Source organism: Triturus cristatus, chromosome 9 (genome assembly GCF_964204655.1).
Source record: "Triturus cristatus chromosome 9, aTriCri1.1, whole genome shotgun sequence".
NCBI lineage: Eukaryota > Metazoa > Chordata > Amphibia > Caudata > Salamandridae > Triturus > Triturus cristatus.
Window position 1 is genome coordinate 1,056,484,771 of NC_140592.1, and position 25,517 is coordinate 1,056,510,287.

General features: G+C 46.5%; 1 protein-coding gene across 1 annotated transcript in view; it reads left to right on the forward strand.

Annotated features, from left to right (window-relative positions):
* The window catches only part of GEMIN2 (gem nuclear organelle associated protein 2), a 215,314-nt gene that overhangs the window by 169,859 nt on the left and 19,938 nt on the right, over positions 1-25,517 (forward strand). Inside the window, exon 9 of the mRNA XM_085626925.1 lies at positions 19,783-19,841. Coding sequence (XP_085483051.1) covers positions 19,783-19,841 — 59 coding nt within the window. The remainder of the gene's footprint in view (positions 1-19,782; positions 19,842-25,517) is intronic.

Sequence of the window (25,517 nt, forward strand, 5' to 3'; positions counted from 1 at the left end):
CCTTCCCTCCTCCATATTGTTTCCATTTACTGTTGAGATAATGGTTCATTTACACTTGTAAAGATATTCAGTAATATCATATTGTTAGAAAACCACTCCCACACCGGAAGGGTGGTGGTGCTCTCCCAGACATACACTGTGGTAGCTTGGCTCGAGTGGTCAGGGATCAGGCACCGTGCTAAGCATACGTCATACCCACACAATAACCATGCGTGCATCCGTTCCAAAAACGACACTACACCTTAAAAATTATACTGAAAATATATCTCTTTATCTTCTTTTCTCTTAGTTGCTGATTAAATAAATAATAATACAATCACAGTACACAAGGCTTTTCCTGTGGCAGGGTAAGTCAAATCAATACTATCTTAACGATTCAATAAATAAGGTAGATCATAAATAATCAGGCATAAATATAAGTGCATTACATGAAAGGCAATTAAATATTATGAGGCAATAAATACTGCGAGACAATAAATACTGTGCGACAAATACTGTGAAACAATAAATACTGTGAGGCAATAAATACTGTGAGGTAATAAATAGGATTAATACAATAAATACAGTGCTCTCAATAAATAATAAAAGCCAACAGTGACACTTGAAAATCAGTTCACATTCCTGAGGTACTATTGGATGATTTGACCCAATCCCAGCTTGTAGAGATTTGGATGGCCTGAGGGGTATACTCCCTGGCTTGGACAAGGCTGAGGCCTAAACTGAGGTAGATCAAGGGGGAATCTAGAGATCTGGCTCTCCCACACTACACAACCCCTCTGTATTAGTCTCAGCTCACCCTTGGCACTATCAAGCTGGTTCCAGCACCTCTCTAGCCTCTAGGATGGTCTCTTAGGGCTTCACAGGGCCTTAGGCGCCCTCTATTCCACTTACTGCCCTTTTTATGAAGTTCCGACGCCGCTGGAGTCGTGTCGACGCCGTGAGGCGGCTCCGGGTCGATGTCGGCGGCCTCGGCGCAATGACAGTTCTTGACGACGCCGGTAGGCGGTTCCGGTTCGATGTCGGTGGCCTCGGCTCGATGTCGACCTCCGGTTCGATGACGTCGGGCAGTCTTGGCTTGATGTCGACTTCGGGCGGCTCCGGTTCGATGTCGGCGGCCTCGGCTCGATGTCGACTTCCGGCGGCTCCGGAGTGCGATCTCCACTCCCGACCTCCGGTGCTCCTTTCCTCCGGTTCCGGCGACTCCGGAGTGCGACCTCCACTCCCGACCTCCGGCACGATTCTCTTCAGGTTCCGGCGACTCCGGAGTGCGATCTCCACTCCCGACCTCCGGCACGATTCTCTTCAGGTTCCGGCGACTCCGGAGTGCGATCTCCACTCCCGACCTCCGGCACACTTCACCTCGGTCTCCGGCGACTCCGGAGGGCGGACTTCACTCCCCCGTCGACGCCGCACACTCGACCTCGGGTGACTTCCTCCTCGACCTCTGGTACTCTCCACGACCTCCGTCGGCGCCCTCTCTCGACCTCTGGCGGCTCCGGGTACGACGTCTGCTTTCCAGTCAGCGCCGCTTCTCCACCTCGGGCTCCAGGTCTCCAGGCTTCTCGACGTCGGACTTCAGGAAGTTACCAGTAACCAGGTCAGGAACTTGCTGTTCTTTACTTTTAAGGCCTGTTCCTGCTGTCCAGGTCCTTAAGATGGTTTTTCTTGCTTTCTCCCACACAGGGCTCCAGGCTGGGCTCAGTCAGTAGGGACTAGTATCAAGGGTGGGTTTCTGGACCCCACTCCAGGCACAAGTTTCCACCCCTGCTGCCTCACTCCTTCCTCCTTCAGGTTTCTGCTGCTCTCCCTTCACCAGTCAGGTGCCAACTGCCAACCTGGAGATGCCTTCCCAACATTGTAAACCTGCCTCACACTGTCACAGGGTTCTGGAATGTTCTGGAAGGTGCTGGTAGGTTCCAGTGATGTCACAGGTGACAATGGGTGGCCACCATTTTGTGTTTCCGGCCCTCAGACAGAAGTTCCAGGGGTAGATAAAATGGCTCCCTGAATCTGCATCAATACTAAAAAGTCTGGTGGTTCCCAAAAAGGAAAAAATACTAACAGGGTTTGAGGCAAAAGTGGGACAAAATAAATAATGATGAGGAGGGACCACCCAAAGGGCTGACGGGTCTAACACGCGTCCCCCCCAGCTGAAAGTGGGGAGAGCTACCCAACCCCTTGGGAGTTATCATCACTAAGGCGGAAATACCTTGAGAGACCGTCTGCATTGGCGTGGTCCACTCCAGGCCGATGTTCCACCTGAAAGTCCATTCCCTGTAGGGAGATAGACCACCTCAACAACTTGGGATTCTCCCCCTTCATCTGCATCAGCCAACGAAGGGGTCTGTGGTCGGTCTGAACTAGGAAGTGCGTGCCAAACAGGTATGGCCGCAGCTTCTTCAGAGCCCATACCACTGCAAAGGCTTCACGCTCTATTGCACTCCACTTCTGTTCCCTGGGAAGTAGTCTCCGGGATAGGAAGACCACGGGTTGATCCAGACCCTCTTCATTGAGTTGCGATAATACTGCCCCAATGCCATGTTCTGATGCATCTGTCTGGACAATGAACTTCTTGGAAAAGTCGGGGGCCCTTAAGACCGGGGCCTCGCACATGGCTTTCTTCAGCTTGACGAAGGCCTGCTGACAAGCCTCCGTCCAGACTACCCGTCGAGGTTGTTTCTTGGACGTGAGCTTCGTGAGGGGGGCCACAATGGTACCATACCCCTTCACGAAGCGGCGGTAGTATCCGGTGAGGCCCAAAAATGCTCGGACCTCAGTCTGTGTCTTGGGGGGTTCCCAGGCCATGATGGCCTCGATCTTCGCCTGGAGGGGTTGCACCGCTCCCCTACCCACCAAGTGTCCAAGGTACACTACCGACCCCTGCCCGATCTGGCACTTGCTGGCCTTGATCGTCAATCCAGCTTGTCTCAGGGCCTGGAGAACAGCTTGCAGGTGACGCAAGTGATCCTCCCAGCTGTTACTGAAGACGGCTATGTCATCCAGATAAGCAGCAGAGAAACTCTCCATTCCGGTGAGGATCTGGTTTACCAGGCGCTGAAACGTGGCAGGTGCTTTCTTGAGCCCAAAGGGCATCACACAGAACTGGTAGTGGCCATTGGGCGTGGAGAAGGCTGACCTTTCCCTTGCTCCATCAGTCAAAGAGATCTGCCAGTACCCAGAAGTAAGGTCAAAGGTACTCAGATATTGGGCAGTTCCCAGCCGGTCAATCAATTCATCCGCCCTAGGGATCGGATGAGCATCAGTTTTGGTTACTGAATTCAGGCCCCGGTAGTCCACACAGAACCTCAGTTCCGGTTGGCCACCCGGTGGTGCGGCTTTTGGTACTAACACCACCGGACTGGACCAGGGGCTGCTAGAAGGTTCGATCACTCCTAGCTCCAGCATCTTAGTGACTTCACTGTTAATGCTGGCCTTCACCTTGTCTGACATCCGGTAGATCTTGGACTTCACAGGTGGGCTGTCTCCTGTGTCCACGTCATGGACGCACAGGTGAGTCCTACCCGGAACAAGGGAGAACAACGAAGAGTACTGTCCCAGGACCTGGCGGCAGTCCTCCTGCTGTTCAGGAGTTAGAGATGGGGAGAGAATCACTCCCTCCACCGACCCATCCTTCTCTTGAGACGCAAACAAATCGGGGAGAGGCTCGCTTTCCACGTCCTCTGCTCCGTCAGTCACCATCATCAAAATGACTTCGGGCCTCTCGTGGTGGGGTTTGAGGCGGTTGGCATGCAGCACCCGTAGGGGCTGACGAGGGGTCTTAAGATCCACCAAGTAGGTAGCCTTACCCTTCTTCTCCAATACCTCAAAGGGTCCTGACCAGCGATCCTGGAGGGCGCTAAGCTCTCCTGGTTCGATCACCCACACCTTCTGGCCAGGCTCCAACTCCACCGGGTGAGCGTTGTGGTCATACCACGCCTTCATTACTGCTTGGCTGGCCTCCAAGTTGTCAGAAGCTTGCTTCCACAACTTAGCCATTTGGCTTCGGAAGGCCAGCATGTAGCTCACCACTTCCTGGGGAAGCTTTCTGGGAGTTCTTTCCCATCCGTCTCTCACCAGGCTGAGAGGTCCACGCACAGGGTGCCCATACAAAAGCTCGAAGGGGCTGAAGCCCACTCCCTTCTGTGGCACTTCCCTGTAAGAAAAGAGTAGACGGGGTAGGAGGACGTCCCATTTCCTCCGCAGGCTTTCAGGCAGACTTCTGATCATGCCTTTCAAGGTTTTGTTGAACCTCTCCACCAGACCATTGGTCTGGGGGTGGTAAGGAGTGGTGAACCGGTATGTCACTCCACACTCCTTCCACATCGCCCGCATGTACGCTGACATGAAGTTGGTCCCCCTGTCGGACACAACTTCCTTGGGAAAACCCACTCTGGTAAAGATTCCCATCAGGGCCCTAGCCACAACAGGTGCTGTAATGGTCCTCAGAGGTATTGCCTCTGGGTACCGTGTGGCATGATCCACCAGAACCAGGATAAACCTGTGACCAGCTGACGTAGGCGGATCTAACGGACCCACAATGTCGATGCCCACCCTTTCAAAGGGGGTGCTAACGACAGGAAGTGGTTCCAGGGGAGCTTTCAGCTTCACCCCTGTTTTCCCACTGGCTTGGCAAGACACACATGTCCGGCAGTAGGTGTCGGACGACACTTTCATCTGAGGCCAATAAAAGTGTGGGACAAGACGGGCGAAGGTCTTGTCTTGCCCCAGGTGTCCTGCCAATGGGATCTCGTGAGCCAACTCCAGAAGGAAGGCTCGATAACGTTGAGGGACTACCAAGGCTCGTGACGATCCATGTAGGGGTGCCTTGTGTTCACTGTAGAGGAGGCCATCCTCTCAGTAAACACTGTAGTTCTCTTCAACGTTCCCTGCTGCCTGGGCTTTGGCCTGTCGCCTCAGTCCCTCAAGGGTAGGGCACTCCTTCTGACCCTAACAGAATTCCTCCCTGGACGGGCCTCCCTCCACGTGCCACTCGGCCGGGATGGGTAGGTCCTCCAGTTCGGTGACATCCCCCACCGCAGACTCCTGGTCCACCACCTCCGGTGGCCTATCCGTCCTACGGGGGGCGGACGCCGAGGCAGGCTCCTCCTGTCCTCGGTTCTTCCCTTGACTGGCAGCTGGCTGGGCCTTTGTTCCAGGCTCCAGCCGAAACGAACTCCCTCTCCGGGTAGTCGCGGACCTTGTGCTAACACAGGCCCAGTCAGGTGTACCCAGCATCTCAGTGTGAGTCCGGTATTCCACCTCTTTCCAAGCATTGTGCTCCATGTCATTCCCTAGCAGACAATCGACTGGCACGGCAGGGCTTACGGCAACTCGAAGTGAACCTGCAACCCCTTCCCATTCAAAGGGAACCTCGGCCACCGGATAGTGGCCCATTCTGCCGTCAGCCATCGCGGCAGGGTGGAGTACATCGGGAATTACCTGCTCTGGAGACACCAGTTGGCTACGTACCATAGTCATACTGGCTCCTGTGTCTCTCAGAGCCTCCCCTCTTTGGCCGTTGATGGTGACCCACTACCCATACTTTGCGGTATTTGCGGGCACCTGGATCTTAGGAACCATCTCCCGTTCTCCCAGGGACACTAAAGTGACACCCGCCCACTCCCTTCCCTTAATTAAAGGCATCTCCTCCCCGAGCACTACACTAGCTACTCCGGGGGCCTTTCCTCCAATGGGAGGGGGTGGTCGTTTTGGGCACTTCGCATCTCCCTTATAGTGTCCAACGCCACCGCACTCGAAGCAATGGACAACCCTTGGCTGCTGACTCTGGCCAGGATTAGGGTTTCTGGGTGGGTTAGCCCTAGGGGTGAATCCTGTTCCCTTACCTTGGAAATTATTTTGGGGGCCTTTGGAGAACTCCTTTTTCTTTTCCCCTCCCTCTTTCTTCTGGGGGGCGCCCTGTCCGGCCTTTTGAGTATCCCCTCCAGTCCCCCTTGTGGACACCCGGGTACTAGCCCAAATGTCCGCCTCCTCAGCAAGCTTCCGGGGATTGGTCAGCTTGCTATCCACCAGGTGTTGACGCAGTTCAGGGAAACATTTTTCGAGCAGGTGTTCCTTCAATACTAAATCAAACAACCCCTCGTAGTTCCTCACTTCACTGCCCTGAATCCAACCCTCTAATGCCTTCTTTGCATAATCCAGGAAGTCCACCCAATTCTGTGTGCCCAGTTTGTGGCTACCCCGGAACTTCTGTCTGTATTTCTCGGGTGTTAGTCCAAACTTTCGTATGAGCGCCACTTTCATGGTGGGGTAGTGGGTCTGCTCATCCTGCTCTAGGGCCAATAATGCATCCCTACCAGCTGGAGGCATGTACCTGTACAATCCCCCTCCCCAGTACTTCGCTGGAACCCCATGGGCCCTTAATGAGACCTCATAGGCCGCTAGCCACTTGGCAATATCGTCGCCCACACCATAGCTAGCCACTATGTCTTTCGGCAAATAGGGTTTGGGTTCCCTGGTGAACTCTCTTTCTTCGCTGCCACCATTAGGAATAGGGTGTGCCCCGGCTCGTAGGATCTGAAGATCTATCTCTTTCAGCCTTAGCTCATGAGCCATCCTCTGTTCCTCCTTCTCCAGCCTTGCTAAGTCCCATGTGAGCTGTCTTTTCTCCCTCCGGTCTGTTAACTCCATTTCAGACAAGCCACCACTAGAGGCACTGCTGCCCTTCCTAGAAAGTGTCCTGGGCCCCGCTAACAGGTTCCCCACCTCAGGTTGGTACAAACCAGCTCCCTCACTGTCGGGCTCTCTATCCCTGTCCTCCTCCTCAGCCTTGCTTTCTCGTCGTGCCTCCCCCCAAGCCCTTAAGCTGGTTTGGAGTGCACCCTTCTTTGCTCCTGGGGGACAATACACCCCCTCCCGCTGACAAAACTCCCTGAGTTGGGCCACAGTGTAGGTTTCCAGGTCTTCTAGCACAAACTCCATTTTGCCCACTCAGGTCAGAGGACAGGTATTTGCAGAAGCTATGCAGGGGGGTACTTTTTATAATACCTCCTCCCACCACCAGAGTAAATTTGGAAAAAACAAAAACTCACAATTAGGAAGGCCGCTTGGAGAAAACTCCCGGTGTAGGCCTATGGACTACCCACAGTTATTGTCGAGTATACGTAGGCACAGCTCAATCCCACCGCTGAACACCAATTATGTTAGAAAACCACTCCCACACCGGAAGGGTGGTGGTGCTCTCCCAGACATACACTGTGGTAGCTTGGCTCGAGTGGTCAGGGATCAGGCACCGTGCTAAGCATACGTCATACCCACACAATAACCATGCGTGCATCCGTTCCAAAAACGACACTACACCTTAAAAATTATACTGAAAATATATCTCTTTATCTTCTTTTCTCTTAGTTGCTGATTAAATAAATAATAATACAATCGCAGTACACAAGGCTTTTCCTGTGGAAGGGTAAGTCAAATCAATACTATCTTAACGATTCAATAAATAAGGTAGATCATAAATAATCAAGGCATAAATATAAGTGCATTACATGAAAGGCAATTAAATATTATGAGGCAATAAATACTGCGAGACAATAAATACTGTGAAACAATAAATACTGTGAAACAAATACTGTGAGGCAATAAATACTGTGAGGTAATAAATAGGATTAATACAATAAATACAGTGCTCTCAATAAATAATAAAAGCCAACAGTGACACTTGAAAATCAGTTCACATTCCTGAGGTACTATGGGATGATTTGACCCAATCCCAGCTTGTAGAGATTTGGATGGCCTGAGGGGTATACTCCCTGGCTTGGACAAGGCTGAGGCCTAAACTGAGGTAGATCAAGGGGGAATCTAGAGATCTGGCTCTCCCACACTACACAACCCCTCTGTATTAGTCTCAGCTCACCCTTGGCACTATCAAGCTGGTTCCAGCACCTCTCTAGCCTCTAGGATGGTCTCTTAGGGCTTCACAGGGCCTTAGGCGCCCTCTATTCCACTTACTGCCCTTTTTATGAAGTTCCGACGCCGCTGGAGTCGTGTCGACGCCGTGAGGCGGCTCCGGGTCGATGTCGGCGGCCTCGGCGCAATGACAGTTCTTGACGACGCCGGTAGGCGGTTCCGGTTCGATGTCGGTGGCCTCGGCTCGATGTCGACCTCCGGTTCGATGACGTCGGGCAGTCTTGGCTTGATGTCGACTTCGGGCGGCTCCGGTTCGATGTCGGCGGCCTCGGCTCGATGTCGACTTCCGGCGGCTCCGGAGTGCGATCTCCACTCCCGACCTCCGGTGCTCCTTTCCTCAGGTTCCGGCGACTCCGGAGTGCGACCTCCACTCCCGACCTCCGGCACGATTCTCTTCAGGTTCCGGCGATTCCGGAGTGCGATCTCCACTCCCGACCTCCGGCACGATTCTCTTCAGGTTCCGGCGACTCCGGAGTGCGATCTCCACTCCCGACCTCCGGCACACTTCACCTCGGTCTCCGTCGACTCCGGAGGGCGGACTTCACTCCCCCGTCGACGCCGCACACTCGACCTCGGGTGACTTCCTCCTCGACCTCTGGTACTCTCCACGACCTCCGTCGGCGCCCTCTCTCGACCTCTGGCGGCTCCGGGTACGACGTCTGCTTTCCAGTCAGCGCCGCTTCTCCACCTCGGGCTCCAGGTCTCCAGGCTTCTCGACGTCGGACTTCAGGAAGTTACCAGTAACCAGGTCAGGAACTTGCTGTTCTTTACTTTTAAGGCCTGTTCCTGCTGTCCAGGTCCTTAAGATGGTTTTTCTTGCTTTCTCCCACACAGGGCTCCAGGCTGGGCTCAGTCAGTAGGGACTAGTATCAAGGGTGGGTTTCTGGACCCCACTCCAGGCACAAGTTTCCACCCCTGCTGCCTCACTCCTTCCTCCTTCAGGTTTCTGCTGCTCTCCCTTCACCAGTCAGGTGCCAACTGCCAACTCCAACTGCCAACCTGGAGATGCCTTCCCAACATTCTAAACCTGCCTCACACTGTCACAGGGTTCTGGAATGTTCTGGAAGGTGCTGGTAGGTTCCAGTGATGTCACAGGTGACAATGGGTGGCCACCATTTTGTGTTTCCGGCCCTCAGACAGAAGTTCCAGGGGTAGATAAAATGGCTCCCTGAATCTGCATCAATACTAAAAAGTCTGGTGGTTCCCAAAAAGGAAAAAATACTAACAGGGTTTGAGGCAAAAGTGGGACAAAATAAATAATGATGAGGAGGGACCACCCAAAGGGCTGACAGGTCTAACACATATATATAAGGATATTGATTGGCATTACAACTGTTTAGTGCTGTTATAACTATGGAAACAATAATAATTGTTACTGCTGGCTATTCTATATTCAAGCATGTGAATCTATGAAAGACACCCCAATACTGGAGAAGAACAATTGTTACTTACCTGTAAACAGGTGGTTCTCCAGTATTGGTGTCTTTCATAGATTCACATGCGACCCTCCCTCCTCCCTTCAGAGGCTCTCTTCTCCTCATACACTCTAAAGTCACTTTGGTGCTACGAAAATCTGAGGTGAGGAGCTCTGAGGAGAAGGTTCTAGAGAGGGGCTGACGCCTGATTGGCTGTAGTTTGGACTAACATAATGACAGAGATAGACTGCGAATGTCTTTTTTCTCTTTCCATGTATCTCTATGGAGATTTCATATAGGGACATTCTTGATGTTTATCACTTACTTATATCTCTGTTTTATATGATTACTTATGTATATGTATATATATATATTATGACTGTATATATTGCTATATTATTTACCGTGGGACTCCCACTCCGACGACGGGGAATATTCAAGCATGTGAATCTATGAAAGACACCAATACTGGAGAACCACCTGTTTACAGGTAAGTAACAATTGTTCTTCGGTAACAATATATATCAATAAGAAACATAGGTTAGTTATAGATTCCTTACCGTCCCACCCATCCTACCCAAACTGACTTCTGGGGTTAGGGACATCCTTTCAGGGCCCTAGTTTTGTGCACCAATGGCATTGTAAATGACAATGCCTTTGATTTATGTGTTTTTAAATCCGATAAATAAAAGGCATTGTTATTTACAATGCCAATAGCTTAACTCTCGCATAGGAAAGACCTATTGCATTGCAAATATGTTTGGCACCCATGCTTTAAAAAAACAATTAAGCGTTAGGAGAGAGCGTGTCCTGCCTACATCTGCAGGCAGGACAAAGCTATTTGAGAAAATAGTGCTTGGAAGCTTTAATTAAAGCCTACGGAATAACAACACACATAACAGGGGGGTGTCCTCATAGGAGGTTACAAAATGAGACAAGGCGGTACTAAGGAGGGACTACTAAGCCTATTGACCAATGAACAACCGTAGTTTACAGTGGACAGTGACACAAGCCAATGAAAAATATGGGCGGAGAGTGGGCGTAGCTTCAAGTCCCTACCTAAATACAGCGTGCTTCACAGAGCAGCGCATGCGCTGCCCAGGCTCGACCTAAAAACAGCTCCTTACACGTAGTGGTCACTTGTCCATTTTCAAATGATTTCAGTTGCCGGAGGTGTGAAGCGATAATACGCATCATAGCTACCACTGGGTCCTTCATTATAGCTATTCTTCATTGTGACTGTTGTGCTACTCCAGTTTGACTGTACGTCACTGTGCACTCTTGGCTTTTTAACTGGGATCACAGCTGGTACAGTATGAGTTCAATCGCATTTATAGACAAGTTATGCCATGTCCGGAGACATCACAACACAAGAGCAGGTATCACTGCTATTACTAAAATTAGGGGGGTAAGAAATTGTGCCTTTTACTAAGGTCAATGTCATACTGAGAATAGCTTTTGCTATAGTCAAAAGTATAGAGCGGACACTGGTTTGTTGCTTTAGCAGCAGTAGAAACAGAAGATCAGCTACTAGGCCATGGTCAGACAGAACAAAGAAGTAGGGTAGGGCACAGGTTTTGGGCCTGGGGGGTGGAAAACGCACACTGTTAATTCCTTCATAACTGATGGGCAAAGTCATCACATGATTGATCCTTATTAGTCAGGGATCTTAAAAAATATATCGAGAATAAAAGGCGAAATAAAAACGATTGTGTCTTGTGGAAATTTTATGTCCGGGGTTGAATCGCAGATGGGTCATCCCGGCCCTTGATCCTTCTGGCACAGATAGGAGTTCAGCTAACTTGGGTCATAACACCTGATATATAGTGCGTTTAGATAAGCCGTTGTCCACAATTTACTGAAATACTTCGATCACCTCTAAGAAGTGGGGCGTGACGTGCAAGTATCAGTGAAAGATTGCCTCCAATTTGAAAAAGTGCAACCCAAGTGCGTTCTGTGCAAATCACAGAGGTTAGTCTTGCGCTGCAAAAATTTGAGGTTTTTAAAGGGAAATACTAAAACAATGGTATAGGGCAAGCAGCATATTCCGTATCTGTAAATGATTGATGAGTCCTTAGATGCACAAAATATTGAAACAGTAAGCGAAAGAGGTGAAAGATTAAAAAAATGCACTTTTACACAGCTCATCTTCATGGCGTGCAAGGCTGCACAGAGGGGCATCCTGCCAGGGCAGAGCAGTGCATCCCAGTGCACTCTTGCACCTGTTAATGATGTCCGAGGCATGATAATTTGTTGCTTTTCGTTTTTAATCACATTGGAAACATTTTATCTATATCCTGCTCTGTGTTAAGACTTAATCATTTGTAACGATTACTAAGTTCTTATTGCATGAAACAATTGAAGAACCCTGGTGGCAGATTTTTTTACACGTAACACATGAGAGAGAGGAGGTAAGCCGTTGTATACCCTCCTAGAGCGAGAATGACGCCACAAAAAATATGGTCGCTGCAGCTAGAATAGACCATTGGTATTCTTGCCTGGACAAAAAATAAGTTATTAGATAAAAGCTACTGGACAGTAAAGAAATCCAGGTCAGTGAATTAAAAAAATCCTTAATGTATCCCTGGTATTTGCCAGGTTAAAAACTGGCGGGGCGATAATGTAAGAGAAATGACTCACACTGCCATCCGAGTTAGGCCAACATGTTTCTGCCAATCTTAGAAGCCAATACAGGTCTGGAGTATTCCTCAGGGCAAGGGAACCCTAACTTCCTCTAGGTGGCCTGCTTTCTAATTGAGGGGGAAATTAGTAGAAAAATTAAATCGGAAATTATTACTAATGTGCTCAGGTGAGTCCTTCCTGAAAACGCAGGAGAATGACCTATTCATAAAAGAGAAAAAAACAGATATAAGGTCAATTAATACATTGTAAACCAAGGGACTTCCCTTTATTGGGTAAACCAAAGAAGAAAGAAGGTGGGATGCAGGTGACAATGCACAGCAAAACCACAGAAACTCGCAACATACGTGATAAGTGAATAAAGCATACGTAAACATTGCACATGCTGCATGCGCATCATGGAAAAGCTGTACACTCATTATCTTACCCTAGATTATAGGGGAAACTGGCTTCTTGAACAGAGATAGGGACGGTGTCATTTATAGTCACACACTAGTGAAATCGGGATTTAAAATAATAAAAGTAATCAGTGTATACACTATATACAGTATATTCTTTGTTCTGGTAGTATGGTATTGGCCTGACTCCAATCATAAATCAGGCAGTAAGAAAAAACTGGAGTGTCTATACATTGTGAGGGATCATGCCCCTGCACTAATACTCCAGATGGCTCATAATCTTATTAGTGTGCCCCAGGCAGGGATAAAAGAAGCGCATGTGCACATTGATTACATATAGCCCCCTAGATAGTGGAATTTTCAGACCCCCCCCCCCCCCCCCCCCCCCCCCCCCACACTTGAAACATCTATTGCCATTCTAGTAGAAATGACGTCAATGCTTCTTGTTTGGAAGCTGTCCTCACATCCACACTCAATTACATGTAACAAATGTTTTTTTAATAAAAGTACAAAATGCCTCCACATTACAAGCGGGACCAAGTCCCTACATTCGTAGCTAGTTATGACATCACGTCCATATGGCAGACCCCCTCGAGGGGGGCGCACTTATTTCGTCAAGAGGCCCACCGTGCCAGTAAGCCTGCTCGGTTACAAATAGCCCCATAGCTAATGAATTATGCAGGCCCCCATTTGAAACGTTTGGTGCCATACTAGTGGAAATAACGTCAATGATTCACGTATGGAATCTGTCCCACATCCACACACAATCTAAAACAATTGTTTTTCGATTTAGTTAAAAACTGCCTCCATGTTATAAACTGGACCAAGTCCCTGGAAACACTACTGGTTGTGACATGGCACCCTTATGAAAGACTCCCCAAGGGGGGAGAGATAATCACTTACTTCATAAAAAGGCCCACCGTGCCGTTAAACATGCTCGGCACCCGCTCTCCACCCCTGGTACACATCCGGGCAGAAAGAAGCCCTTTCTAAAGAGTGGTAGGCGTTTCTTTGTCTTGGCCCATGTCCGCCTGTGAGGAAGAAAGGGCAGTGCTCACATGGGATGTTTCTCAGATGCTGGGATATGTAGTCCCTGATTACGCGCGGGCCCCAAAAGAGGTCTTTTTGAAACTTTGTGATTTTCTGTTGGGTGACATAATCCTTAAATTTGGAGACGGTTTTGTTGGATTCCCCGGGTTTCTTCTTGAAAGTGATTATGATCAGGCCTGTATTTAAATTATGTTCACTGGTCTTCATTTTGATAAACTAAGCATCTGCCAGTCTTTTGGCTGTTTTTATGATAAGAACCAGCCAATCACATGTGCATGAGAAGTGTAGCTCACTGGTTAGAGGAGGCATACCCTGAAGCAGAGGTCAGACCCGGGACCAGGGTTCGATTCCCGACGCGGCAGGGTCTGGAGCCCAATTGTCCATGGACTCAATAATTCTCGCTTCGGTGCCTACTCTAAGCACGAGTTCACACTATGCAGCTCTGGGCAACAAGCTTGCTTAATCTCCACAACAGCCCCCCGCGGCGGGATGCCTGGCTTTCACCTTGGCGATGCCCAGTACGGGTTATCTCACAGGGAAAAACCAGGACGGGTTCCCAATGCAAGCGCCGAGATGCCCAAGGGTAATTTGAGCGCTATATAAGACCGCACATACATACATACATACATACATACATACATACATACATACATATCCATGCAATAAGAGTCCAGTCCTTCCTTAACTCCTTGTCGTCTAGGAAGATCCTGGGCTCATTAGTAACGATTAGGCCATTAGGGACGAAATTACCACGCAAGTACTCTCTCATGACTGCACTGTGAAGTACTGTCTTGACCTGACATCTTTTTATCTCTACTAGTGTGTCCCAGTCACCTAACTGAGCAATAGCTTGGACCATTGTAGTGTCGCCCAAGAGGGAAGGTGCGGCCAGGATGGTCGACACATCCTCATCATCAACTGTTAATCCCTCCAACATAATGGAAATCTAGAGAAGCCTTTCTCTCTATTAGAGAGAACAAATTCTTATCGCTAGTGGAACCTCTCACAGCACCTAGTGCTGTACTAGCTACACATAACACATGAGAGACAGGAGGAAGTAGACTGCAGTACACCCTCCTATAGAGAGCAACACCCAAAAAAATATGGCAGCTGCAGGTAGAATAGATAATTAGTATTCTAGCTTAAACACAAAAGTCCCACTTGGATGGTCACAGAAGACTAGTGTGTGACTATAAATGACACCATCCCTCTCTCTGTTCAAGAAGCCGGTATCCCCTATAATCTATGGTAAGATAACGAATGTATAGCTTTTCCATAATTGGATGTGTCATTTATGTCACTGCTGCACATGCAGCTAGCGCAACATTTTTGCATGTTTTATTCCCTTATGTGCGTTGTTAGTGTTGTGGTTTTGTTGTGCAGTGTCACCCTCATCCCACGTTCTTTCTGCTTTGGTTTATCCAATAAAGGGAAGTACTTTGGTCTACAGTGTATTAATTGACCTTGTATCGGTTGTTTCCTCTTTTATTAATAGGTCGTTCTTCTTGTGCGTTTTCAAGTAGGACTCACCTGAGCACATTAGTAATTTTTTTAATTTAATTTTTCTACTAATTTCCCTCTCACTAAGGAAGCCGTTGAATAGGCCATCTAGAGGAAATTAGGAATCTCTGGCCTTGAGGAATGCTCGAGACCCGTATGGGCTTTTAATATGGGCAGAAACGTGTTGGGTTAACTCTGATGGTGGCGGTGTGAGTCATTGCTCTCACATTATTACCCCACCAGTTTTTAACCTTACCCAATGTGCCCACTAATAAAGGCAAATAGCCAGGATACATTAAGGTATTTTTAATTCACTGACCTGGATCCTATTATTGTCATGTAGCTTTTATATAAGAACTCCCTCCTGCGCAGAGTTCAACAGGAGGTTGAGTCTGCCCTGCAGGTACTATCCTTCCAGGCTGGGGAGAGGTTGCCAATGATGAAGGATGACACAATTTTGTGGTATTTTTTGTGGTGTCGCCAGATGTTATTAACCATTAAGTAAGGGCTGGAACGGGGTGAGTAGCGTTTTATTTCTTTGCAGTTTTGGAATCATAATTGCTAATACTCAGCATGGTGAAGGAGATACTCAGCATGGTGAAGGAGAGCCACCTACCTGGGTTTCCATGGCAATACCACATTAGTGCAATTGTGCCAACTGTCATGCACACGGAGTTGGGCGCAGGTGCATGGTAGGGATATGCTGCAAGCTCTCGTACCTCCTGATTAAATAAAACCACACACTGAGGTGTCTTGAACAGTAAGGCATCACTGGAATTCAATTCTGCTGTTAGCCACACACATATGAAGCCAGAAGCAGGTGTGCAACAGGAATCCAGTACCTGCACTCACACCTGCTGGGTAAAAACAGCCCCCGTGCTCATCGGTGGCACTAACGCACCCATGCAGTTATTAACCATTAGAGTTTATAACCCCGTTGGACTTATCCGTTGATTCAGAACTAATTTTGCCTTGTAATTCCTGGTGCCCAGTGCATTCAGCGCCCGCCTGTACAACCTCCTACTTGGAAACGAGTACTGCGGGAGATAGAGGAAGAGGAGAAACGGAGACCCAGAGGGGCAAGAACGGGACAGGTGGAAAAAGAGATGCTGAACCTAGGCACAGTAACAGCAGGGAAGGTAGTAAGAAAGAACACTGGGGTAAAAAAGAAGCAGTCTGGAGACCGGTATCACATGGAATTTCTTGCTGCAGCTGCTCATTCACTCTCTTCGGGGCTAGTGACTCTTCATGCAGAATAGGCTCATCACGGAGAGCTCTCTCTTAGCCCGTCCCGTTTCGGAGAGCAGTGTCTCAGACTGACAGAAATAGTCCCATGGCAAGTTGAGCTTAGGATGTGAGATGCGAGGTTGCTGCTTAGCCGCACCAGCTTTTTTAAGCACAGGGAAGGGATTCCAAAACCCGTACTCTTTTCTTTCTTTTGGGAGATACCAACCTAACACTGTGTTAAACAAGTAACAGAGCTGGAGGTGTGGGAAGAATGGCAGCAACAACAGGGGAAGGATGTGGCTTGAGAGAAGATGCAATAAAATACGGTCGCCGAAGTTGAACACCCACCCACAGTAGAACGTGAGCAGGAAAGAAATTAAAACAAGCATTTGCAATGCAATACGTCTCGCATTTGAGAACGATTGAGCAATTGACATTGTAAATATGAATGCCTTTTAATTATGTATTTTAAAAACTTGCAAGTGGTGCGTAAACACGCACTTTGTACTTACAATGCTGCCAGTAACTACGTCTCTTGTACTGCTAGCCTTCCTTTTCGTAAACAAGGACTATAAATACAAAGGGCATGTTTATGCACCACTTGCTGCTTTTCCAAACACACAAATAAAAGGCATTGTCATTTACAATGCCAATAGGTCAAACTCTCCCAAATGCAAGACCTATTGCATTGCAAATGCTTGTTTTTTTAGGTATCATTGTACTCCAGCAGGGCAATACAGGAATCTGTAGCCAAGCATGGGTCCTAAAATACTAATATTTTTATCATAAGGTCCATCAGGTTTCAGCACCATGTCCTGGTCCTCCAGTGATCAAATAAATAAATTCCCACTTGTCGCCAACTGCTAGGAAGGTTCTTTCTGATCAGTCCTGTTCTCTCCTTTCAACTACGGCTCCTGCAGGGTCCAGTCCTCAGGTCAGCTAGCCCTTCTTGGAATCCTTCTTCTTTGTCTGCCCCTAGAACGATAAACAGGAAGACAACCACTTTGAGCACAGTTCCAGACCCTGAGCGCTAGCAGGAGTAAGAAGTTGTCTTCCTTCTGCAGGGCCGCCTTCTTCAGATGCAGTTTTTCCATGTCCAGTAACGTTCTGAGGAGGTGGTGGTTATGAGTTGCTTGTTTTAACCTGAGCACTAACCAATGACTGACGAGTTCCCTACCCAGTCATGTCTTCTTTCTTGCTCTTTGCACACCTCCTTTTGTAGCACTTTCTATTTGCTTTACTGTAAAAATTCTCAGAATCCCTAAATTCGAAAAGGCCACATTTTACCCTCTGAGGCCACTACAGGCAGGCCTCTAGCAACAACCCTATTTAGATGAGCTCATCTCCTCTCTGTCATGCAATAGGTCTCGCCTTTACGCGAGACCCGTTGCATTTCAAATGGTAGGCATCACGGACAACGGTAAGGAGGGTGGGCAGTCGGGGGGGTTGAATACATGGACAACGGGAGGGAGGGCGGGGGCGAGGAGGCACGGAAAACGGTAGGGCAAGGGGAGGCACGGACAACAGGAGGGCGGGCAGGGAGAAGGCACGACAACGGGGGAGGGGGGGCTAAGATGGCATGACAGCGGGAGGGAGGGGGCTAAGAATGGACGACAACGGGGGGGAGAGTAAATAAGGCACCAAAGTATGTCGTGCCTGCAGTAGGAGAACCTCATTAAAGAAAATAGTGCTCACAGTCTAAATAACTTGTAACGTGTACCAACTGAATTAAAGGGGCCAGTCGCCATGGGAGGTGACAAATGAAGAGGAGGCGGTACTAAGGAGGGACTAACAAGCCTATTGATGAATTGGAAGCCAACATTTAGGACGGACAATGACACAAGCCAATGACCAATATGGGCAGAGAGTGGACAGGGCTTCTATTCGCTACTCGACCACAACAAGTCTCACAGAGCAGCGCATGCTCGCTGGCTCTGGCTCGACCTAAAAATAGTCCCCCAAATAACAGATAAACAACCAAAGCGTAAAGATACATTGCTTGGTCTCTGCTCCTTGGGAGGAAACAAAAGCCAAAAAAGTGGAACAGAGAGAAAAGATAGACCACTAGCAAGCGAGGATTTTTAAACAAATGGAAAGCAGTGGCCAGGCTTAAAGCCCACAAAGTGATCACAAAGCTCGACCTAAAAAATGGTACATGTTCCATTTGAAGATAGCTGCCTTGTTTATGCTTTACTGTTATAATGAAAAAGTTAGAGAGGAGTCGTGATGATCCTTCTCTAACTAAAATTGTCAATTCAGGAAAACGACTTGAACACGATTTGGCTTGTGTAGAGGAAATCAAGACATAATTACTAATAGTGCCAGTAGTATTTCAATATGTATAGTAGAAGACATTTTTTTTTTAAATAAAAGATGTCGCGTTTAACTATTTACTTAAGGATGGAGTCAGTAGTTGCAAGAATGGAAAAAGCCAAGCTTATGTAAAACAATTTGCTTTCAGATGTTAAAGGTGCGGTATGACAGATGACACGTCTAATAATAAAAATTGCCCTGATTGGAAGGTTGTATTCAAGTATGTAAACAAAGGTTGTGTAAGTAATTGTTGCAGAAGTAGCGACAACTAAGTGAAAAGAAATTAAATTGAACAAGTAGATGATGAAAATAAGGAAATAGTTCTGCAAATAAAAGGAAAGAAAGGGGGTGGTCCTCACAATGAAGTGCTAGTCCAGGGGAAGAAAGTGTAAATGTGACAAGTTTAAATATTTAAACCAGACATAAGGCCAACTGGATATGGTGGTGAACCTATAAAGATAGTAGGATACTTTGAGGGTGAACAGGAATACATCGAGACTTTGTTGATCAGGATAGCATCAACAAAATTGATTTGTGAAGAGAATTTCCAGAAATGTTGACTGGGAAATTAGGATGCTTAGAGGGGTACATACACAAAATCAAACTTAAAGAAGGCGTTCTACCGATTAGTTGGCAAAGTGAAAACTATTCCCATAGAAATAAGCAGTTCAGTCACAAAAGAGTTAAGGAAATGGCTTTCACCTGATTTAAAATGTTTTGTTAAGAAACATGAATGCAGTTTAATCCATAGAACCCACATGTAATTTGACCTGATAGTAGACAGAGGCTAGATCCAAAGTGGAAAACCACCTGGCACCTCAACATCCTAGCAACTACTTTTACAGCAGGCCTGATCCATTCTTAATTATTTAAGTATGTAAGTTTTGTGTGCTCTATTGAAGCTGTCTTCAACTACTCGATTTATGAAACTTCCTTGTGTAATGTGATCAATTCCTGACAATGCAATAGAATATACTTTCTTTTTTTTTATGGTACCAGTTGAACTTTCAATGCTGACAGACTATTATTGAGACTTCAAAGGGATTGTAATTTATGACCAGCAAAGTGTAGTTGACTGTAAAGGAGGGTGTTTCATAGGAGTAATGCAGCCCATGTTATGTGTCACCTTAAGTTAGTCCTGGCTGCTTAGCCAACATCACTAAACGTATCAATTGCTTGTTTTCTTTTCTGATGGCAAGAATCATTGGTAAAGCCAAAGACACGGCCTATTGGATTTGCCAACTATTGTTTCCATTGGCCCAATATCCATTTAAATATCACACTTGTATAACGTGTTGTTTTTTATCTTTCAGGAAAACAAAGATGATGAAAGAGTATCTGCTCTGAATTTAATAATCTGTCTGGTTAGCAGGTATTGTTCATTTTAACATTTGTTCGACATAAGTTCCCTGTGGTAATCTGGTGAAAATAAATATCTGCATAGCTTTTTCTCACAGCTGACTCTTCTGAACCATGATTCCCCATGTAATAATGCAACTCTACAACGAATCATGGTTTACTTACCCTACCTCTAGGGTGATTGGTTACACAAAATTACCCCTGCGGGATTACTAAAATCCATAACATTTTTCATCAGTATAACGTAGAACTGACCGCTGTACGAACAATCAAATACAATAAATGTATCTCCATTTATTTAGTTTTAGAACTCAACTGAGGAAGTTGAGACAAGCTACACACACGAAAACAAAAATGGACAATACAAATACACAATATGAAGTTACAATAAATGTATAATATTTATAATTATCATCCAATTGATGATTAAAGTTTGACATTTCGGTCCAATTGACAAATTATTAGGATCATCATCAGAACTTTAATTTTGTCTAGAGGAGTTCTAGTCTCACTGCTGGAAAGAGTCACACATTCATTATATTACGCTACCATCCATTTCAGACTCTAAGCGATTGTGACGGGTATAGCAATAGCATGTAGAACATACATCATTCACATGTTTTAAGAATCAAAGAACAAACTCTTGATATAAATCACTTTGACTAAGACAGTTCACATCCCACAATTCCTATATAAATAAATTGTCTAATCAAAGAAAAGGTAACAAAATATATGTAATCAAATCGTGTTAATCAGAATTGGCAATGTAGGAAATAATCATTTAAAGAAACATTCAGATTCGTGAATTTATTGAGATAAACATTCCAGATAATATACAGTTATTTAATCATAATGCATGGAGTTAAACAATGCTCCCTTGAACACAGCCCCAACTTAAGGATATGGGTGCACATAAGTTACTCCACAGTTACTCGGAAGCAATAACGTGTTGTCCCATTACACAAATGGAGACAACACACACATATATTTACATGGAGACAGCACATACATAATTGACTCGCCATATGCAAAATGATCAAGAAAGAGGAAGTTCTAAAAAAGCCCTGGCAAGCAGGGCGGAAGTACTCTTGTGATGCTTATTAATAGCTGGCTCAACTAGGAGAAAGGCTAGATAAGAATCACATAATTATATCAAACACTCTGTCACAAAGTTAGCACAAATATCAAACTTCTGCCCGTAATTGTATTATAACTAGTGCGCTATTGTCTGTTTCCCAGGTTGTATGAAAGAAGCCTCCAATCATCACAGCTATTGTAATCTAACAACAATTGCTCATCAAACCAATTGAAATCACCCGTAATAGAGAAGAGAAACTACTACGTACACTAACAGTGGCCATATTGCAATAATCAAAACAAGAAAGGGTCCCTTTTGTGTCACTTACTCCAGTTACACGTCCAATAAGATGAATCAATGCACTCTCATTCAAGCTCAAAATGTCCTTATCTACATTCATGTAGATAAGGACATTTTGAGTTTGAATGAGAGTGCATTGATTCACCTTATTGGACGTGTAACTAAAGTAAGTGACACGAAAGGGACCCTTTCTTGTTTTGACTGTAACTGACCCTGTCCCTTTCGGGCGTAAGGGCACCTCTCAAATTTCTATGGGGCCATATTGCAATAGACCATGCATGGCTCACCAGCCATCAATATTCACCACCTTGTAAAGTCTGTAGGGGAAAAAATGGCCACCAACTTTGAAAAGGACAAGATCTCATTAAAAGGACAGTGGAGAATGATGAATACAGGCACATAGCAGTCGGATCAACGTCATGTTCTTAAATGCTTCCTATTTCCATAGACAGAGATGGCACATGTTCTTTTTAATAAAATTTTTTAATTTCCATTATAGTTCCTAACATTACAAAGCAGTGTACACAATACAGCCAGTGATACAGAAACCTTGAGAGAGGAGAGCAAAATAAACGTCAGCAAATCATTTTGACATGCACAACAGTTAGACTTTATAGGATATTGTAAGGTGAGGACAGATGTGGTAGTACAGAAAGTATAACAACACTGTAAGCAGAAATTGTCTTGTTAAGTAATAGTAATGGACTCCTCTAAGGACACGAGTGGATTCAAGCGTCCTCCCGACCAGGGTCCATGAAATGCTGTAATAGGTATGTTCTCAACAGTTCTCCTGTGTCTCAAGGCCTTGAGGAGGGGGCAGCATTTCCACATACAATATGAGTTGCTCTTTGCAATATATTAAGTCGCAATCCATTGCTTGAATTTAGGGGCTCGTCCCCTGCCCTCTCTGCAGTTTACTAGTCGTTTGGACATTAAGTGACCCAGGGCTACAGATTTCCTGTATGACTCTTCAAGTATTTTAACGTAACCCAAGAGGCTTATGCACGGGTTTGCAGTGATCACACCCCCAGTCATTGAGGCCAGGGTTGATAAAACATCCTCCCAGTAATTATAGACCACAGGATAGGCACAAGCCAGGTGGATTAAACCAGCATCCATCCCCCAACATTGCAAGCATCGATCATACTCTCTCAAGCCATATCTATGCAGTTTCTTGGGGGGTAAGATAAGCTTGCAGCAGGAATTTATAGTGTATATTATGAAGGTTACGGCTAGATGACGCTTTCCTAGTTTGTATACAGCCATATTTCCATACCTCATCAGATATTACATGGCCTAGTTTCTCCTCCCTTGCCCTCCTAGCTCCCTGATCAGGGGCCTCAGTCGCTTCTTGAGCTTTACGGTAGAGCGTGGTGATCAATTGTGTAGTAGATGTGGCGTCAAGTAGGCTATCCAGTGTGGTAAATACAAGGGGCTCATCTAGGAACTCCAGGAACTCCAGGTTCCTGCTCTTACCGCTGCTTTTATTGCAATGGTATGTGAAAGTGAAAACTGCCAGAGGGGTGCCCGGACCATCTACCAGGAATTTTACCAGTGTTAAAGTGCCCTGTCGATATAAATTCCCCCTGTGTTGCAGGCACCTCTTTCAATTGGGACTGCATTAATCTCATGGCGCTAGTTTTAGCGGTGATTGCTTAATGGGAGGCAAGGGCAAATAAAGGGCACCTGTGCCAGTTTTTTCTTTAACCTGTCCCATGCTCTAATGGTGCATTCTACTGTAGTGTAATACCTGGGGTTAGTGGTGAGTGGGATTCCAATGAAGGACGGTGGTGGAACTGGCAACCTGTGATCTGTCTTCACTCCCAGGTTTGGAAGATAGCGTGTGGGTCGGTACCAGTGAAGTGCAAAGTGAGCCTGTGCACATAGGTAGTAGAGTTCTAAATCTTGAGCCTCAAAACCCTCCCTTTATAAAATGATAATGTGATGGTTTCCTATTTTGTTTCATGGTGGTTTCCCAGTTTAAACTTGGAGACCTATAGCTGGGCAGACCAAGACTGATCTGCCCCGGATGGTCAAGGGGTCGCCTTGCAGAGAGGGACGCTGACACGCACCTCCTATATGGGTCTTAAAGAGTATCTTTACGATATTGGTTTGCATCTTCAATTGCAACAAAAATATTTCTGTTTCCTTGTTTTATTTTGCAACAAAAAGCATAGGAAAATTAGTCTTGGGCAGAGGAGTTGGCCTAACCGCTTGGGCGGTCGTCCTCGAATCTGGGGAACTGGGTTCCAGTCTCGGCAATGATGCTGAACATCCTGTGATTCTGGGCAAATCACGTAATCTACCCGTGCCTAACAAGAATTGTGTGTCCTCATGCAACGTAACTGGTGCTATGTAAGGCGCTCTGATACCCGATTTGGGTCAAGTTCGCGCTATATAGAACTCTGTAAAAAAAAAAAAAACTTTTTAAAAGGGAATACATGGATTTGGAAATTGAAAATAGTTCAGTACAGTGGCGGCTGGCTTGTACCGAGGGTAAAAATTAAATAACAAGACTGACCTAACTTGCAACTCAATGTCGTCCTCCCTCTGGTGTCTTCTGGAAGTGGGAAACTGCACTAGCCAATCCTGGCACTGCTCTCACAGCATGAGTGGTTCCAGGATTTGATAGAGCAGACTCTTAGTGCTCCTAAGAGCACTTAGACAGCTGGGTTAGAGAAAGCTCAGGCCTCCAAGACAGCTAGATTAGAGAACTTTAAAATGTGCACGTGTGGCTGGCCGTCCCAAGACAGCCTACCAAAGAGACGTGCGCATTTTAAAGCACACAACCGCCTGCTACTGCAGCACTGGCCCCGTCCCGTCCTGACGCTTGGTTCAGGAGGGGTTGATGAAGAATAAAATGGTAATAAACTTATTGCCATTTTATTTTTCAACTCTGGGGCTCGTGGGGCGACGCTTCTCCGCTTAAATGGAGGAGCCGCCCCTGGTTGAGTATAGTTCGAACACTGCAGTGGAATACTGTTCTTGCTGCAAGGATGCATTTAAAGTGAGTCAGTGTAGAGCAAACAGGCGGAGGTTTGCTTTTATGGTGTTGTCAGTTAGGTCTCCAACCTAATAAGTCCCATAAGATTGATCGATTTAGTTCACTCTTCCAGATGAACATCAAAAGAGTACTACGTTTCGACAGACATTCGTGATGAGGCTTTAGTGAGATTTCTTTTGATTTTGGAGATCTGAACACAGAAGAATTCACTGCCTGTCTTTCAATGGGGAATCAATGTAGGATTGGTACTAGATGCATTTTTTTTTTAAATGAAAGTGAAAACCACCTTCTCTGGGTTCTTGGAGCAATAAAATGTTCCACAGCTGTCCTAGTAACCATATTGCCCAGGTATTGAAATCCCTCTATTTCTCATTGGATGCCCAAGTCTGGCAATTGGTCTTGTGGTAATAGTGCCATTCGGCCTAAGGGAAACAACAGTGCTTTTATTAAGATTTATTTGCAGGCCTGAAATCTTCCAGACACTGCATCAGTACCAGAATTTCCTCCGTTGGGGATCGAACATATACCAACGCATCATTTGCGTATAAAGAGATAATGAGTCTTCCACCTACACATATACCCCGTTCCTCCATCTCCTGGCAGAGCCAGATGGCTATGGGCTCAATGGCTAAGGCCAATAGAAGTGGTCATGGTGGCATCCCTGTCGGATGCCCAGCTCAATCAACCATGCCTCAGAGATCTCACCCCCCACTCTTAACGTGGGCTACCAGCTTCGTATAGAACAGTTGTATCTAGCCCCTGAAGATCGTCCCCAGAACCATTCCATGCAGCACCCCCATGAGATAGCTCCACCTGACAGTATCAAATGCCTTCTCAATGTCTAATGACACGAGGACAAAGTCCATAGTCTCATGTAAAACATGGGTCAAGCGTCCTAAGTTAAAGGTTGTGCTACATGCTGGCATAAAGCCGCACTGATCTTCATGGACCAAGGTACTGCAGACTCCTTGTAATCGTTTTGCCAGTAACTTACCAGGAATCTTAACATCTGTGTTGATCATAGTGATGGCCTTATAGGAGATGGGGTCCTCAGGATACCCACCCAGTTTCAACATAAGGCTAAGAATTCCTTCCCGCATAGTTGGGGGCTAAGTACCAAGATTGCGTTCCTCCATAAAGACAGTTAACAGTTTTTCCCCTAACGTACCAGCATATGCCTGATATAATTCACATCCCGGAGTGCTGCTCTCAGTTCCCCCAAATTAAGTTCCTCCTCAAGGTCACAGGCGTTGTCCAGTGTCAAACATGGCAGTGACACCCCACCCCCCCTCACAGAAATCATTCCT